This window comes from Eptatretus burgeri, chromosome 3 (assembly GCF_056783735.1).
Source record: "Eptatretus burgeri isolate ZD-2024b chromosome 3, Ebu_testis_v1, whole genome shotgun sequence".
NCBI classification, from domain to species: domain Eukaryota; kingdom Metazoa; phylum Chordata; class Myxini; order Myxiniformes; family Myxinidae; genus Eptatretus; species Eptatretus burgeri.
In genome coordinates, this window is record NC_140963.1 from 50,576,128 (window position 1) to 50,593,843 (window position 17,716).

The 17,716-nt window shown below is 42.2% G+C and overlaps 1 protein-coding gene across 6 annotated transcripts in view; it reads right to left on the reverse strand.

The window, feature by feature from the left end:
• The window catches only part of LOC147029847 (protein TANC1-like), a 419,064-nt gene that overhangs the window by 283,316 nt on the left and 118,032 nt on the right, over positions 1–17,716 (reverse strand). For all 6 annotated transcript variants that reach the window (XM_085873244.1, XM_085873249.1, XM_085873243.1 and 3 more), the window contains one exon: positions 10,324–10,512. In XM_085873244.1, the coding sequence (XP_085729370.1) occupies positions 10,324–10,512 (189 nt within the window). The remainder of the gene's footprint in view (positions 1–10,323; positions 10,513–17,716) is intronic.

The window sequence follows — 17,716 nt, forward strand, 5'->3', positions numbered from 1 at the left end:
ATATATATATATATATATATATATATATATACCGTATTTTCACGACCAAAAGGCGCACCGTGCCAAAAGGCGCAGTCTAAGTTGTGTGTGCCGTTCCTGTATTTGACACACACATAAGGCGCTCCTCACGATAGGGCGCGGGTTTTATATGAATATCCTCTACTACGTACGTCCGCCGTACAACAACACACTCACACAAGCACACAAGTGTGCGTATTTAAAAATAGATCGGGAGCAAAATTGAGTTTGGTTGTGCTTTATTAAAGTATTAGTTACAAAAATACTAAAACAATCAAATACCGGTAATAGTCTTTAATCAAATCCATCGAAATCCTCATCCTCTGTTTCGGAATCGAACTGCGCTAAACCCAACCTAGCAGGTCCACCTTCCTCGCCGTCAGAGTCACTTTCTGCACCGTGCGGCTCCTCCGAAATGATGCCGGCTTTAGCGAAAGCTCGGACAACAGTGCCAGCAGACACGTTAGCCCAGGCATCAACAATCCAGTGGCAAACTGTGGCGTAACTCGCCCGGCACTGCCTTCCACCCTTTGTGAAGCTGTGCTCTCCTTCGGTCATCCACCGCTCCCACGCCGCTCGCAGCCTCACTTTGAACGGCCGGTTCACGCCGATGGCTCGGCTGGATCCGTTTGTCGCAGATGTGCTTGCTGCAGTAGGAGCGGAAGTTTTCCATCATTTCTTGATAATCCGCCGGACGTTGCTGCGCTATCGTAGTCCTGGTCCGGATGGAAAAATGGCACCGTTTCATGAAGCGAAAGCACCAAGACGGACCTCCGTGGAAATGTTCGATTTTCATTTCCTCCGCTATCGATACTGCCTTCAGTCGGATCGTGACCGTCGAAACGCTCCTCCCACTTGCTCTTTGCTCAACGATCCACTGCTCAAGTCTTTCCTCCAACTCTGGCCACCTCGCCTTGTTTCCACGGAAACTCAGCTGCGTCTTCTTCACCTGTCGCAGCTCGTTTTCCAGCTTCCTCCACTTTCGAACCATCGACTCGTTGATCTGGAAATTCCTCGCCGCGGCTCGATTCCCATGTTCCTCCGCATAGCTGATCGCCTTCAGTTTAAACTGAGCTTCATAAGCGTGTCTCTTTGCCATTTTCGGGGTTGTTAAAACAGCAATGTTCTGCATACCGCACATACCTGTTCTTTTATACACACAAAGGGCGCACTGCACTATAGGGCGCGTCGCACATTTTGACAAAAATCTAAGACGTTTATATGCGCCTTATAGTCGTGAAAATACGGTATATATATATATATATATATATATATACATACAGTGGACTAGGCGAAGTTGTCACCATCGGGACCGAGAACAAAGTGATGACATAGACATGTAACGACTTGCGCGTATGCGAACATTCATGATGACTGTGGGGTGAAGGATGAAGTCGCGCGTGGCCTGGACACGTACATGTGTGAGGGCGCAACAATCTCGAAACCGGCTATTGTACCAAAAGGGAAACACAATCCGTGGGGCATAGGTGGGGGTTCATTGGTGAGTTGGAAAGTGATCAAGCAAAGATGGAATTCATGAATCACTTTATCAAAAGTAAAGATAATGAACAACTGTAAGACAACTCACATACCATCGGTGATGGTATATGACCATCGACAAATGTGGAATGAATGGCTGTTAGAATTCATTCATTGGAATGAATGAGAATGAGTTTTCATATGGAATGAAAACTCATATACCATCGACAAATTACATGACACAGAGTCATGGTGATGACTACCACTCAATACCTTTGTGAAAGTGAGTGTGGTGATGTACAAAACAAGCCAATATAAAACCATGATCGGACTTCAACACTAAGCTCGATCGATCCTTTACTCCTTTGCCAGAGACTGCATTGCGCAGCCTGTCCACCTCTTCAGATGCATGTGGGACGGCACGCTGACTGAGCTGAACGCAGCGCAGTTATAAATAGCCCATCGACACCCAACTGGTGGTGTAAACCAATGAGGGCGCATCACGATTCCATGAAATCGGGCTTCTCACGAGGTAGAAGTTCCGTGTGACGAGTTAGGCGTGGTAATTTACTTGAGTTTCCATTACGTGGGAACGGACAACATCTGACGACTTAGACGAAGTGACAACTTAGAGATGACGACTTACAGACTTTATTCAAAGAGATTTAACATTAGATAAATTTGGGACTTTTTGACGCTGCCGATTTAGGCGAAGTGACGAGTTACACGCTGCCGACTTACGCCTAGTCTACCATATATACAGTAATCCCCCATTTATCGCGTGGGTTACGTTCCAAACCTCCCCGCGCTAAGTGAAAATCCGCGATGAATGGACGCCTCCCCCCAAAAAATTGACCGGTCTGGTCTGGTCGGTTTGGCAGTGATTGGGTTTGAGGTGCTGGAGATCGACTTGTCTGGTCTGGTCGGTTTGGCAGTGATTGGGTTTGAGGTGCCTGAGATCGACTCGTCTGGTCTCGTCGGTTTTGAGGTGCTGGGTACGAGCAGTGCTCGTCCAATGGCGGCAAATCTTTTTCCTTCCCGAATCATATATCAAGCACCTTGACCTTCTCCTGGAGAGTCAGGACCTTCCTCTGGCGCTTCGGTTCCTTGCCAGAAGCCTTAGAAGGTGCAGGGCATTTGGGCGGCATCGAGGGGCTTGGGAAAAAAAAAAACGTAGAAAATATTCGAAGCTCACAAGCGAAACATTGTCTCGTGCGTTGTGTGAATGGTCGAGCACCACGCGTTATAATTTATTGCTTAAATAATTTATATTTTATGTTATTACCGCGATATACCGGGGGAATCCGCATAAAAAAATCAGGTTCCAAGGGAAAACCCGCGATGAACCGGGGGCACGATAGGTGAACCGCGATATTGCGGGGGATGACTATATATATATATATATATATATATATATATATATATATATATATATATATATATATATATATATATATATATATATATATATATATATATATATATATATATATATATATATATATATATATATATACACATACATACACATACATACACACACATATACATACACATACATACACACACACATATATATACATACATACACACACACATATATATACATACATACACACATATATATACATACATACACACACACATATATATACATACATACACACATATATATACATACATACACACATATATATATATATATATATATATATATATATATATATATACACATATAGAAAATAAATATATATACATATAGACACATTTAGACACACACATCTATATATACATATATGTATATATACATATACAGTAATCCCCCCCGTTTCTCGCGGGGGTTACGTTCCAAACCTCCCGCGCTAAGTGAAAATCCGCGATGAATGGACACCTCCCCCCAAAAAAATCGACTCGTCTGGTCTGGTCGGTTTGGCAGTGATTGGGCTTGAGGTGCCGGAGATCGACTCGTCTGGTCTGGTCAGTTTGGCAGTGATTGGGTTTGAGGGGCCGGAGATTGACTCGTCTGGTCTGGTCGGTTTGGCAGTGATTGGGCTTGAGGTGCCGGAGATCGACTCGTCTGGTCTGGTCAGTTTGGCAGTGATTGGGTTTGAGGTGCCGGAGATCGACTCGTCTGGTCTGGTCGGTTTTGAGGTGCCGGGTACGAGCAGTGCTTGTCCAACCGCGGCAAACCTTTTTCCTTCCCGAAGCATATATCGAGCACCTTAACCTTCTCCTGGAGCGTCAGGACCTTCCTCTGGTGCTTCGGTTCCTTGCCAGAAGCCTTAGAAGGTGCAGGGCGTTTGGGCGGCATCATGGGGCTTGGAGAAAAAAACGTAGAAAATATTCGAAGTTCACAAGCGAAACTTTGTCTCGTGCGTTGTGTGACTGGTCGAGCACCACGTGTTATAATTTATTGCTTAAATAATTTATATTTTATATATTATTACCGTGATGTACCGGGGGAATCCGCAGAAAAAAATAGTTACGTTCCAAGGGAAAACCCGCGATGAACCGGGGGCGCGATAGGTGAACCGCGATAAAGCGGGGGTGACTGTATATATATATATATATATATATATATATATATATATATATATATATATATATATATATATATACATATATATATACATATACATATATATATACATATACATATACACACACATATATATATACACACACATATATATATATATATATATATATATATATATATATATATATATATATATATATATATATATATATATACATACAAACATACATATACACATACATACATGTATACATACATACACATATACACATACATACATGTGTGTGTATATATATATATATATATATATATATATATATATATATATATATATATATATATATATATATATATATATATATATATATATATATATATATATATATACACACACACACACACACACACACACACACACACACACACACACACACACACACACACACACACACACACACACACACACACACACACACACACACACACACACACACACACACACTGTATGATCCAATGTCCATGTGTCAATTTGGAATCTCCTCCCAAACCACTGGTCACACGAAGTTTAAAATGGTATCACATTGATTGCCAAGGAACTGTGTATTATGGGGCAAAAAAAGAAACTGAATTTGGCAAAAAACCTTTTGATTATCACATTGATAAATGCCCAGACAAAGCAAGAATGAACTATGCTTCGTCTTGCTTAGCAAGTCACAAGACAACTGATTGGCTGTGCGAGGCTAGGTGCACTGTGATTGGCTCCTGGCAAGTCACGTCAATACACCTTCACTATATCTATTTCCCCGTTCTTGGAATTTCAGATAAAAAATTTAGAGCTCCAAGCAATGCAACAAAAAGTGGGCCTGGGACCCACAGGCTTGCCAGTTCATTCAATAATAACTATGATGTCTCCAATTCCATTTTGTTTATCATTATAAAATGGTTGCGGTAGATGGAGTTGGCTCCTTTCTCTGTCGATGTGGGAAAAGTCCCGCAAGCACAAAATAGCCTTTACTTCTGGGTGGGAAAGATGATCACATAACATGATTTCTCATACCTAAAGTTTCAAATTCGGCCAATAAGATCGCAAGGCAATTCTGGGGCAGTTTGGTCAAGTGCGACCGTGATCCACCGAAGACCCGATGAAGTACAATTGAACTTCATTTCGTACAACAGTGCTTCTTTCTCAGTCAGTCCAGAATTCAAATGTGTCAGATGATACCAGTAATTATAAAAACATGATTCGGAAATGTCTGTGATAGTACTATTCTTCTAACACATTGAAGGTCTCGTCAAGTTTAGACCAAAGTAAATATATTACAGCCAAGAGAGCTCGAGATGATTTATATAAAGATACATCAACTAATATAAGACGACAGTGTCTCTCCATCAAAACAAACAACTGGACACGACGATGAGAAAAGGTGATGTAAATCATTGGACCTCGAGTTTGAACATGAAGCCTCCAAAGAAAAAAAATCAAAGTTTTTGTGAATAAACAAGACTTACCACTGTCTATAGCAAATGGAATGTTTACCTATGAAAAGTGATGAACAGTGGTCACTGTCACACCATCCCATGGAGTTTCCCATGGAAACTTTGACATGTAACCCCATGTTGTTTCCTATGGAGTTTCCCAAAAACACTCCGTCACCCAACCCTCTTACTTGCTGGTTACTGTTTTCACTCATCTCTCCTCCTGCTCCTTCATTCCTTTGTTTGTTTTGTTTATATGTGGCCCCACTGGCTCGCTGCCAGTACATTGTGTTTTTACCGTGTCATGAGCCTAGATCTTGTATAAAATAATAAAATAAAATGCACAACCTTTATGCTGCAAAAAAATCTTAATACCATCTGACATCCAAATACGAGTCGTAGTATTCCCAACATCCACATCAGCTCATCATATCATACCATATCTGAACGTTGATGGTGAAACCGAATATGATGATAGGATTACACTTATTTAACCTCCACCATTACCACTTATTAACTCAAAAAACTAAGACTAAATATATTAGTTTTATATCTATTATAATAAATGTCAGTGTGCATCAATGTGTCAGTCATAAATGCATAACTCCTCCCTGACTCTAAAACCATGAAACTTAGTGGCCCCAAACTTTTCATGCATACTAAGGGAACTCCAAGTGAGTGAATGAATGAAAAATGGGTGTTTGAGTTAATTAAAACACCCCTTTTTGAAGATAATTAACAGCCTGAATTTACAATCCTTTATCAAGGCTCATCCTTGGTCACCTTTCTGAGGTCTTAATTCGCCATTATTTTTAGAATGCTCAACAATTCCTTGACTTGAAACAGGCCGCAATAGTTTCTTTACGATGACGTTCCCCACACCCCCCCCCAACATTCTTCACTCATATCATTGAATGGCCTGATCATCATACCTACAAATTGCTTATAAACGCACGGAGATGTCAGAATGCGTGGCTTTATTTCATTACTGCACAGTCCATAACCTTCACAATCTCTGAATCTGAGCAGAATTTCAAAATTTAAACTTCTTTATCAACTTCGGAAGCAGTTCCACCTGCGAAAAAAAGTGTTCTTTTGTCCAATTCGGAAATTGCTTGACATTCCTGACATCTCCAGGTGCATGGTGTTTATATGACCGATCGGCAATCGCTAATCGCTTGCCAATCCAGCCGTTCCTTATCAACCATTTTGTTGGAGTGCTATCTTGAGTGCTTAAGCCATTTGGAGAGCGGTATACAAGCTGCTTAGTTGTTCGTTTCCAAGCCGTGGCCATACACAGCAAAAGTATTCGCATTGTCACTGAATACAGTCATGCGCCGCTTAACGACGTTCCGGGCAACGACGGATCGCATATACGACGGATCTGCCAGCTCTGAAAAAAAAAAAAAAATGTAGCTGAAAAATTCCTATCGCCGAGTGATGTCGCCAACGTAGCGCTGCCAGTCGTATAAAAATAGCACGTACAATTATGTACGCTGTACAGTACATAATACTTCATAATGATAATAAACGACAGTGTGGCCCTGTTATAATGCGATCGTTGAGATCCATAAAATGTCATCGCGAAAAAAACAGGATCGTGCTAAATCGGGATTCAAGGAAATCGGCTTTCAAACTGAACCAATGTTTGCACGTTTACCTTCTCGCAAGTATATTACCTTTGAATTGAAGAATTCCGCGAATAAATCGTTGTTCTTAGTCGACATTAAAACACAAATTTGTTTTTAGTGAAGCTTTTTATGTTGTTAAAACAATCGCACTGTTCCGAAAATATATATCACAATTGACAGGAGCTCGTTTCTTCATTTGTAAATTATAACATCGATGCAATGATTACGTATTTATACACAAAGCACAAATGAACAGCACAAAGGTAAATCTAACGTGTCTTCCGTCTCTCTTGGATGTGTGTTACAATTGCCAACAGTATTCAGTACAGTAACATGCTGTACAGGTTTGTATCCGAGGAGCAATAGACTACACCATATAGCCGAGGTGTCTAGGTTTGTGTAAGTACGATGTTCGAAAACGAAAAGGAAAAAAAAATGATGTTCGGACAACGACGACGTCGCTTAACGATGCGTTTCTCAGAACGTAACCCCGTCGTTAAGTGGCGCATGACTGTATATCGATCGTCTTGAACAAAGTTCAGGCCCTATTCACCGAGGTTGGCCCAACGTCATCGTACGGTCCATCGGGTGGTGGCGCGCTTGCTGAAAATGCGCAGTTATATTTTGATGTTTCCCCTTTTGGTGCAATCTTCTTTCATTATACGACCCGTTACTTCAGCATAGATAAATGCATATAAAACTAGAAGTAAAGGGCACTCGGTAGAGCGCATACCTCCGCCCTGTAATGCCTGATCCACGAGAACATATCTGGCCCAATACATTTTTGAAATATCATACTATACTATATATCAGTTCTCTCAATGGTGAAGAATCACTTTTAAAATTCTAGTAGTCGGATCCGGATTCGGATCTTCACCAAAATCGAATCAATTTGGCGTGGTCACATACCCAACCTGTCCACCAAGTTTCATCCAAATACGTCCACAACTTTTTGAGATATTGTGCTATATATAGGTTTAGCCTGAACTCTCAATGGTGAAGAATCACTTAAAAAAATTATCAGATCTAGATCCGGATCCGGATCATCACCAAAATTGACGCAATTCTTCCTTGTCAGACACCCAACATATCCACCAAGTTTCATCCGAATCCGTCCACAACTTTTTGAGACATCCTTTACACAGACAAACAAACAAAGATTAAAAATCACTCAATGACACTTGGCAAAACAGCGCAAAGTAGAACGACACTCAGTAGAGCGCATACCTCTGCCAGGTGTAACAGTTCACAGGTGTATCCCACTGATGGGCTGGATCCGAAACAAAATCTTTTGGCCCATGTTCACCTCAAAATTAATAAGTGATTGAATGCATTGACCTGATAAGTAAATACTCAAGTTTCACATTAATCAGATGAAAATTGTGGATTTTATCAAATTTAGTGCAAATTGGCCTTTTGACCTATTATGACCAATGCTCACCTCAAAATTAATTGGTGGTTGAATTCAGTGACTTGATATGCAAATGCTCTTCAAATTTCAAGTTAATTGGATGAAAAATTGAGGATTTTAGAAATTCTGGCCTATGTTGACCTTAAAAATAATCGGTGGTTGAATTCAGTGACCCGATATGTAAATTATTTTCAAATTTTAAGTCAATCAGATGAAAATTGAGGATTTTAGAAAATTTGGCTTTTTGGCCTTTCGGCGGATGTTGATCGCAATGTTAACAGGTGGCTGAATTCAGTGACCTGATATGCAAATGGTCTTCAAATCAATCAGATGAAAATTGACAATTTTAGAAACAATTTAATAATTTGACCTATGTCGGGGTGACCTTCTGGCGTATGTTGACCTTTTGACCGATTTTAACCTCAAAAGTAATAGGTTAACCTCAAAAATGAGAATAAGTTTGTGAAGTTTCACCTTGATCTGACCAGCCATTCTGGAAAATAAGATGTTTGAAGGTTTTAGGGTAAATTCAATAAGGCCGCCAAACCATGTGACCTGTCATTTAGAAATTAACAAACTTGCAAAAGGATGTCAAAGGGAATGTGTGTGTAAAGTTTCACCTCAATCTGTCCAGTCGTTCTGAAGAATATTTTAATTTTTTTTTTTCAAAACAATATGGCTGCCAAACAAAGGCACCTATGACATCATAATTTTTTCCGTACGGTGAATGGTTGGGTAGACGAGACTCAAGAAATTCCGAAATTTTCCGATGCAGCGTTATCCCTGTCAAATTTTCACCGGGATACCGCTTCACCGATGACGTCACAAAAAAAAATCACACGTGTTCCCCATGGGGAGTTCATTAACATGTGGCAAGTTTTTTAAAAAAATATTCCATTGCGCGGTTTCAGGGATACAGAGGTCCAAAGGTTTTCGGGGTTTTTTTCAAGATGGCGCCCATACCACATGACCTATGACATCATAATTATCAATCAAGTATACTATCAAAAAAGATACATACTATGGTGAAAACTTTTTGTCGATCGGACTAACAGTTGCCGAGAAAATGGATTTGAAAGCGTAAAAACTCGAAAATTGCCGGCGGAAAAAGAAAAATAATAAACAAACAGAAGAAAAACAATAGGTTACCTGGCCTTGTAGGTTTGGTACCCTAACTCGGAAAGGGAAAAGGCTGCTGGACCCATCATACCCATGTCATAAAACATACTCTGATCGTTATATCATGCACAACGATATTTACCACAAGTATGAACCTCGCAAAACAGATGAACGGCACATCAGGAAATAGATATTTATCTTTATGAAGGATACTATAAAGCAAGCTGTGTTTTTACAAAAACCGGTTTGTGACAATGGTCGATTTCAGTGTTGAATGATGGAACCACAAGACTCGAGTTGAAATTACACTGCTGCTATAGCAACAAGAATCAAACACACACACACACACACACACACACACACACACACACACACACACACACACACACACACACACACACACACACACACACACACACACACACACACACACACACACTGGCACACCAGACAAGTGACCTATTCTCTGTGATGTCATACACATGCCAGATACATCTACCAATATGCATTGTACCATCGCCCAATTGTATACAACAAACATCAAAGAACACTGAAAATGAAATCCTGTTTCTGTTTCTTTTAAAATAAATAAATAAAACAACCAGGAAAACATAAATGTTCACCTGGAAATACAGCCTCTCTCTCCTCACCTTGAAGTCTGGATCCGGGACGTGTGGGCAGGGTGCTACGTGTTTGTCGAGGCAGCATGGGTGAAGCAGGTAGAGACATGGACAAGCCCTTCCCAAGGCGGTGGTTACTATTGGCTGCAGCCTCTGAGCCAGGACCGGTAGCAAAAAGCACATCCGAAACCGAGCCGTATCGCTCCCCATAGAAGTCCCCTGAGGAACAATGCAAGGGCAAGTCGCATCATGTCAGCCACATCAAGTCGGTCATACTGTCATATGATCACAGGAAGGGTTTTTGTGGGTCAGTAAAAAAGGCTTACAAGGTCTGTAATTAGCTTCACTTCTCGGGGCTTACAAACACAAAGTACATTCGCATGTCATGATTCCTTTGATAATGGCCTAGATATAGATTTTTTTTTTTTTGGTGTACAGTATTGCAAGATATGACCGAGAAGCAACATCATTTTCCAAAGAATGGAAACCATAGGATTTTAAGTAAAACTTGCTGAAAGCTACCTTGTGTAAAACAAATAATTGTATTAATAAGCAACACCTGAACATAATGAAAGATGCAAATAAATTGGTGTTTAACAAGAAAATTACGTGTAACTCAACGTTTAAAGGAAAGATATCAAAGGCCAAGATAATTGGCACATCATAATAAATCAGAGGTCCCTCCTGAACAGACAATTTTGATTTCATCACAAAATTAAACCAAACATCACAGAGTTGAGGCAAATAATTTGAAAATAAAATTGGTTTCAAAGTGATAATATTTGAAACGGAAGCAAATTACCAAAACATCCTTACAAATGTGATAACTTTAATGTCCATCTCAAACCTGATTACACACACACAAAAAAAAAAACATTTCAGCTGTGCCTGCAGCATGAAAAACGAATCGGGAAAAAAAAGCGGCCTTGAGCCTGATTCAGCGACAGGCCCCGATGGCATCATTGCCCACGTTCTCAAATCCTGCTCTGCCGCTCTTCCTCCCCCTCTGTCTGCTGTCTTATTCAGTGTGTCCTTCACCTTTAGCCGCCTCTGCTCTGCACAGAAGTTAGCAAACATTACTCCCTTCCACAACAATGGTCAAGAAACAGCCCTTACCAACTATCGGCCAGTGAACTTGCTTCCAATTACAAGCAAACTCATGGAATCCATCATTGCTTCTGATGTGAAGTCTTCCCCTTTTCAAACAACCTGATCTTGACCAATGGTTTGGATCATGTTCCGGTCACTCAACTTCGGACATGATTCTGCTCCTCTCTCAGGAATGGTTGGAGGCCTTCAAACTCAAACAGGAGGTTAGGACCGTCTACCTGGACAAATATATGGCATTTGACAAAGCCTGGCATCCTGCTTTGCTTGCCAAGCTCTCTGCACCTGTGGCATGAAAGGCCACCTTCATTCCTGGATTTCTCACTTCCTTCAATCACGCAGTCAACGTGTTGCCATCAATGGAATCTTCTCTTCCTCTCTCCCAGTGGAAGCTGGAGTTCCCAAAGGTAGTGTTTGGGCCCAGTTTTGTTTCTCATTTTCAGGGAGTCTCAATAAAATGTATCCAGTACAGACGTGATGTCAAAAACTATATTATCTCGTCATTCTGCACTGCCATATCGGCAACAGTTGACTGAAGATGTGCAATAATTCCATCTCTTAGGTATTGGTAACACTCCATAATCACCACTATTTCTCCTGTTTAATTAATTTTTCTGAAATAGCAAAGTCTCCTTCCACGTTAAGACACCCTGTACTTGAGACGCCCAATGCCTTCTTAAACCATCTCTTCCTTGTTGCAGATGACTCCACATTGTGTCATGTTGTACCCCATCCCTTTGTTAGGCAGACAGCAGCAATGCATCTCTCATTCTGCTGATCTGGAATTGATTACATTTTGCCGACCTGGTCAGATAAATGAAAAAAGGTTCTTCAATCTTGGAAAATATCAGTCTCAACCCATCACTCCAGAAGGATCGTTAAACGAACCCACCTTTCTATCACCTTGCTCATCCACCAAAAAAGGTTCAGTATCGTGAACTTTGAACCCAATCAATACATTTTTGAGATATTATGCTATATATCGTTTTTGGCCCGATCTCTCAATGGTGAAGAATCACTTTTTAAATTCTAGTAGTCAGATCCAGATCTTCACCAAAATCTAATCAGTTCATCCTTGTTCGTCCTTCACCAATCAGGACACCGAACCTGTCCACAAAATTTCATCCGGATCTGTCCACAATTTTTTGACATATCCTGTGCACAGACAAACAGACAGAAAGTGGTGAAAACATAACCGCCTTCACCTTTGGTGGCGGAGGTAACTAGCCTTCAAAGCCAGCCACACCGTGCAACTTTCATAAATCCAAGTCTCCTTGGATATTTGGAGCTACTCACAATCCACAAGGCCATTGCTAATAGCTCAATGGAGTAATGTTCTCCGTTATGGGCTGGCATCCTCTGTCTGAACATGGCTAATTTACAGCCCCTCTCTCCTCTCCTTGAAGTCTGAAATTATATGGGGCGCGATACAATCCTGCCGTACCTGGATACTGTGGAATATACAGCTGTCAGAATTATTTGAATCTCCCATGGTGGGGCCAAAGCACAGGGTCTGTTTTCACATCGCAGGCAGGTCGGTGGTTTCTATTGTTTCTTTGGAAGTCTCTTCTCTAATATTGATCCCTCTGCTCTCTCAGTCCTCAGATCTTTCCTATCTACTCCAGGATGTACTTATTCTTTTAGTAACCCCCTCCTGGCTAAACCTCTAAATTTCAAGTTGACTGCACACCTCAACTCTTTTATTCTTCCCTTCTCGATGGAACCACCTTAAAGAAGTCGTTTTATCCCTCTCTCTTCCCTCCCGGGCTTCAATTTAGCATTGCACCACCATCTCATGTAATCCCTAATTCTGTCTCACAATCTTCATTACCCCATTTGCCTTTCATAACCCAATCATCTTCCTTGCGAGGTTCAGTGTGTGTCTCCCCCCCCCCCACTCCTTCCAACTTATCTTGTTTGTTTGTTTCCTTGATGTTTGTCCCACCATCAGTTCTACCTTGCTCTTCCACGAGCCTCACTCCTGTTAAAAAATAAAAAATAAAAGATAAAAAAATACCCCAGCCACAAAATCAACAATAGAAACAGATGTTTGATGGAAATGAAGAACAATGCAATTTATTGTTCCCAAAATAACAAGTTACAAAATATCAACCGCACCAAAACTCCCTCTTGTGTTAATGATAAGAGGGGCATTCAAAACGTGCTCCACATGACACACTCCCGCCAATGAGACATGCAAAGGCTTTTTAAAAATTATTTCTACAATATCCTCACATGCCCCATGCAGCGAATGTGCCCCAGAATATGGCCATGTCATATGCACATAAGCTAATAAAGAAGACCAAGTTGGTATTGTTACGGCTGTGGAAATTTGCAAACCACCATTCAGGTCCCGTATGTGAGATAACTCTAAGTACATGTGTAATTAGCCCCAAACCCGTTGTTTAGAGGGGATATATGTGATTCATTCGGGCTGCGATGCTTTGAGTTAGGCGTTTTTCTGTTCTATCTTTATTTTGAATCAACCGCCATAACCATCAAACCACCACCGATAAACCCTCCACCACCCTCACCTCTCTCCTTCTACGGCCATTCCCGCATCACCTGTGAACACTGAGCGTCGGGCTGTCTTGGGCTCGTTCAAGCAATACGCACCGAGCCGCGAGTGCAAATAGCGGCCTTTCCGAGGAAGAATTCGGATCAAGAATGCTACACGCCCACTTCTGATCCGTCCAATCAGCAAGCGCGGAGCGGCTTGGCCCCGCCTCCAGGCACGTCCGTGTGAAATCGAAATATGCAAATTCTAGGATTTGAGGAGGAGGTTCACGCCCACTTTTCCTCCATCCAATGGGCGAGCGTGGCTCCGCCATCGAGCTCATCCTGATCCGGAAATTTGCATATGGGTTCTCCTGCCGGCCTATAAAGCGCCGAGCGCAGGGCGAATCGTGGCAAAGAGTTTTGGCAGAGTCAGTTTTGGTGGCAGAGAGTGGAGTCGGGAGACGAAGGCGTCGAGTTGGGTTCTGCAGTCGGCTGAGGAGAGTTGTGGAAAGAGGCCAAGGAGCTCGGGTCTGAGGAGAGAAGGACGGCGGTCAGCGACGAGGTCGCAGCGGGAGATCGCTCGTCGCGGGACCCAAGCCAGCCAGCCAGCCATTCTCCCTCCCCCAGAGCATCAACAATTCCCCCTTTTCCCCTGCGCTGAGATAGTGCAACAAGGGGGCCCCGTTCCCACCCCACTCCAAACGTCGTGCCAACGAAACCCGCGAAGGAGCACGGAGTCGGGGCACAGCCACGCGGCCACGTCTGCGGTTCGTCCGCCAACGCATCACGAGGACGCGGGTAGGACCCACCGGGTCTCGCGGACCTGGCCGCTCCTTCAGGTCCCGCGCACATATTGGCTGACAAGCCCGTCTGCCCCCTTGTCTATGAGGGTGGCTTCTTTCCTTTGCTTTTGAGTGAATGCGTCTTGGCGCCGTGTCTTGTAAAGTAGAACTGTGTAAGTGTTGCCGTGTGTACGCGTATTCAGTTGTAACTCTGTGTCGTTGTTTCTTTTGTTTTCCTGATATAGGTGCATTTTGACTGTTTGGCTGTATATGCGTGCTTTCCGTGTGTCGCGTAATAAATGTGCAATGTGTGAACTGTTTTCACGTTTCGCTTCGTCGTTTCTTTATTGACCCTCCATCCTGCTTCATGTAAAAGGGTTCGTAGTGGGCTTAAAACGCCCGATAATTAATCGGAACCGTCGAGCCCGACGATAACCGCTCGGTTATCCCGATAGCACGGAACGGACCGCTTAAGCGGTTCGTGTCCGGAGTCGGCCTGCAGCGAGGTACGATCGCCCGGTCGACCATCCGCGCAGGTACTTAGGTAGATCGAATTTGGTGAGCAACCCTATCCTGCGCGGGTGGGCAATTGGCACGGTCGTGGTGGGGTTAAACCCCCACCCGTGACTAGCTCCCGGCGTTGTTCCGAGAAGGTCACGACAGAATTGTCCGTTCCGGTGGTCGAGACGGCCGCCATTCGAGTCGAGCAGCCGATCGCACGCCGGCGGGCGCGAATTCGCAACAGTATAAACAAAATATTTAGCAAGGACAATTACAAACCCCCAACAGCTCGGATAATATTAAACGCCTAACAGACATAAGCAAACTTTCCAACATTTACAAGCGATTTTAAAGAAACAATGCAGAACCACGAGTAACTTATAGAAAATACAGAATTAGCATTTATTCTGTGGAAACGACTGAGAGTCTAACAATGGTACTCACTTCGAGAAGTTTCAGCAGCTGAGCTTGACTGTCCTTGTGCCCGATTAGCAATCATTCTGTTACGACCTAACACTTACCTGCAAACCAAGTGTCGTCTTTCCAACAGATTTTGATCTTAAAATTTGTGGAACAGCATTCGACTTTTTTCACATCTTTAAAATGAACCAGACTCGATAGTGTGATGGTGAGAGTGTCTGGGAGGTCGGTGGTTCAAACGTCGGCCAGGTCATAACAAACACTGGTAGGTGCAGCTTCGTTGCTTGGCGCCCAACATTTAAAAAGATAGAGCATGGAACAAACCAAAAGTTGGCAACCATTGCACAGGCTTTGATAGGCCTAATGTTCCTTATAAGGGAACTCACTATTATTATTAACTCACCTGGAACATAGTTCTATGGGGCTTATGGGATGGTGGGTCGTCCATCCGTCAGTCGGTCCATCCATCAAAACTTGCAACTTCTCTTAAAACTACACAAACAATTCATCTCCCGTGATGTACAAAAGCTCGTTCATGATATTTCAAGAAAAATCAAGGTCTGAGGAGGTTTACAAGGTGGGTTGGGGGGGGGGGGGGAAATAGGTATTTGCTATAACATTGGTTCATTGGTACATTTTGGTGATTCCGTCCCATGTTGACTTCCTCCTAAGTATCATTATTCAACCAGGTGAGCACCCAGGGGTATTACTGCGATTTTTATTATTATTTTTGCAATGAAATTGGTATGTAAAACAGTCAAAGGAGGTAAATGATAATTGAGTAACCATGTGTTCCTCACTCTACATTTGTACGATATTTACCAAGTAGCACATGATGCATGTTTCGGTAACTCCTATAATACAACTGAGTGGGATACAATTCCATCACACCTTCCCTTTTCAACAAGTGCCGGCGCTCTAATTCCATTTACCACCACTCCTGGCCAACAAATCTGAGTGAGCAACGTGGAGAATGTCAGGCCAGATCCTGAAAAAAAAAATAATAATAGTAATAATAATATTAATAAAATAATGGAGGCACACAATGTTTGATTTCTATACGACACTATGGCAATATATATGGTTAAAAGGAATTATCTTGCAGCGAGTGATCATGTGATCACTATAATTTGCTTTTTGTGCATTTTAATGAATTGTTTTATGATCTGGCTTTGCGCTTTGGCTTACGTGGAATAAAAAAAATGTGTATTTTAAGTCAGCATTGCTTTGAAGCTTTGTGCCCTCACAAAGGTACATTCAAGGATATTCCGAATCCTCACGCACCGATTCATACCACATCACACGATAGGCATGAGATAGTCTGCTCTTGAGAACCCAGGGGCATGTCTACAATGGTCCAGTTTTGGCAGGCAAGCCCATTAACACTTTCGACAAATTACAATTAAACTGATCAACAATGAAACAACTCGTTATTTTGCCCACAAAACATGTCATTACCTCCACCACCAGAGGTGGACGAAAGTCATGTTTTCACCCCTGCCTGTCTACCAGTCTATGAGCAGGATATCTCAAAAAGTTATTGATTAATTCAGGCGAAACTTGGTGGACAGTTTGGGTGTGTAACAAGGACGAATTGATGAGATTTGGGGGAAGCTCTGAATCCAGATCCACAAATTTTTGCAGTGATTCTTCACCATTGAGTGATTGGGCCAAAAATGATATAAAGCATGATATCTCAAAAAGTTGTGGACAGATGACAGAACTTGGTTGAGTAAGTGACAAGAACAAGCCGATTAGATTCTGGTTCAAGTCCAGATGCAGATGCAGATCCGGCCCATCAGTGGGATACAAAACGTAAACTCTTCAGCCTGGTGGAGGTACGCACTTCACCGAGTACTTAAATGGTTTCCTGAAAACTACACAAGTCAGTACCTGTGAGACGTCCAGATCAGGCCTGATAAATTAATCCAACTTTTGTCATATCTTATGCCTCAGACAAGTTGATACACACTTGCCTAAAGTGTCATCATCAGTGGTTGATACAAATTTAATCCAAAACGCCCACGCGAAGAGACCCGAGGAACAACATGAATGGAAGGGTACAAGACGTAAAAACCATTACTGGCAAAGAAAAAGACACAAGTAGAATGAAA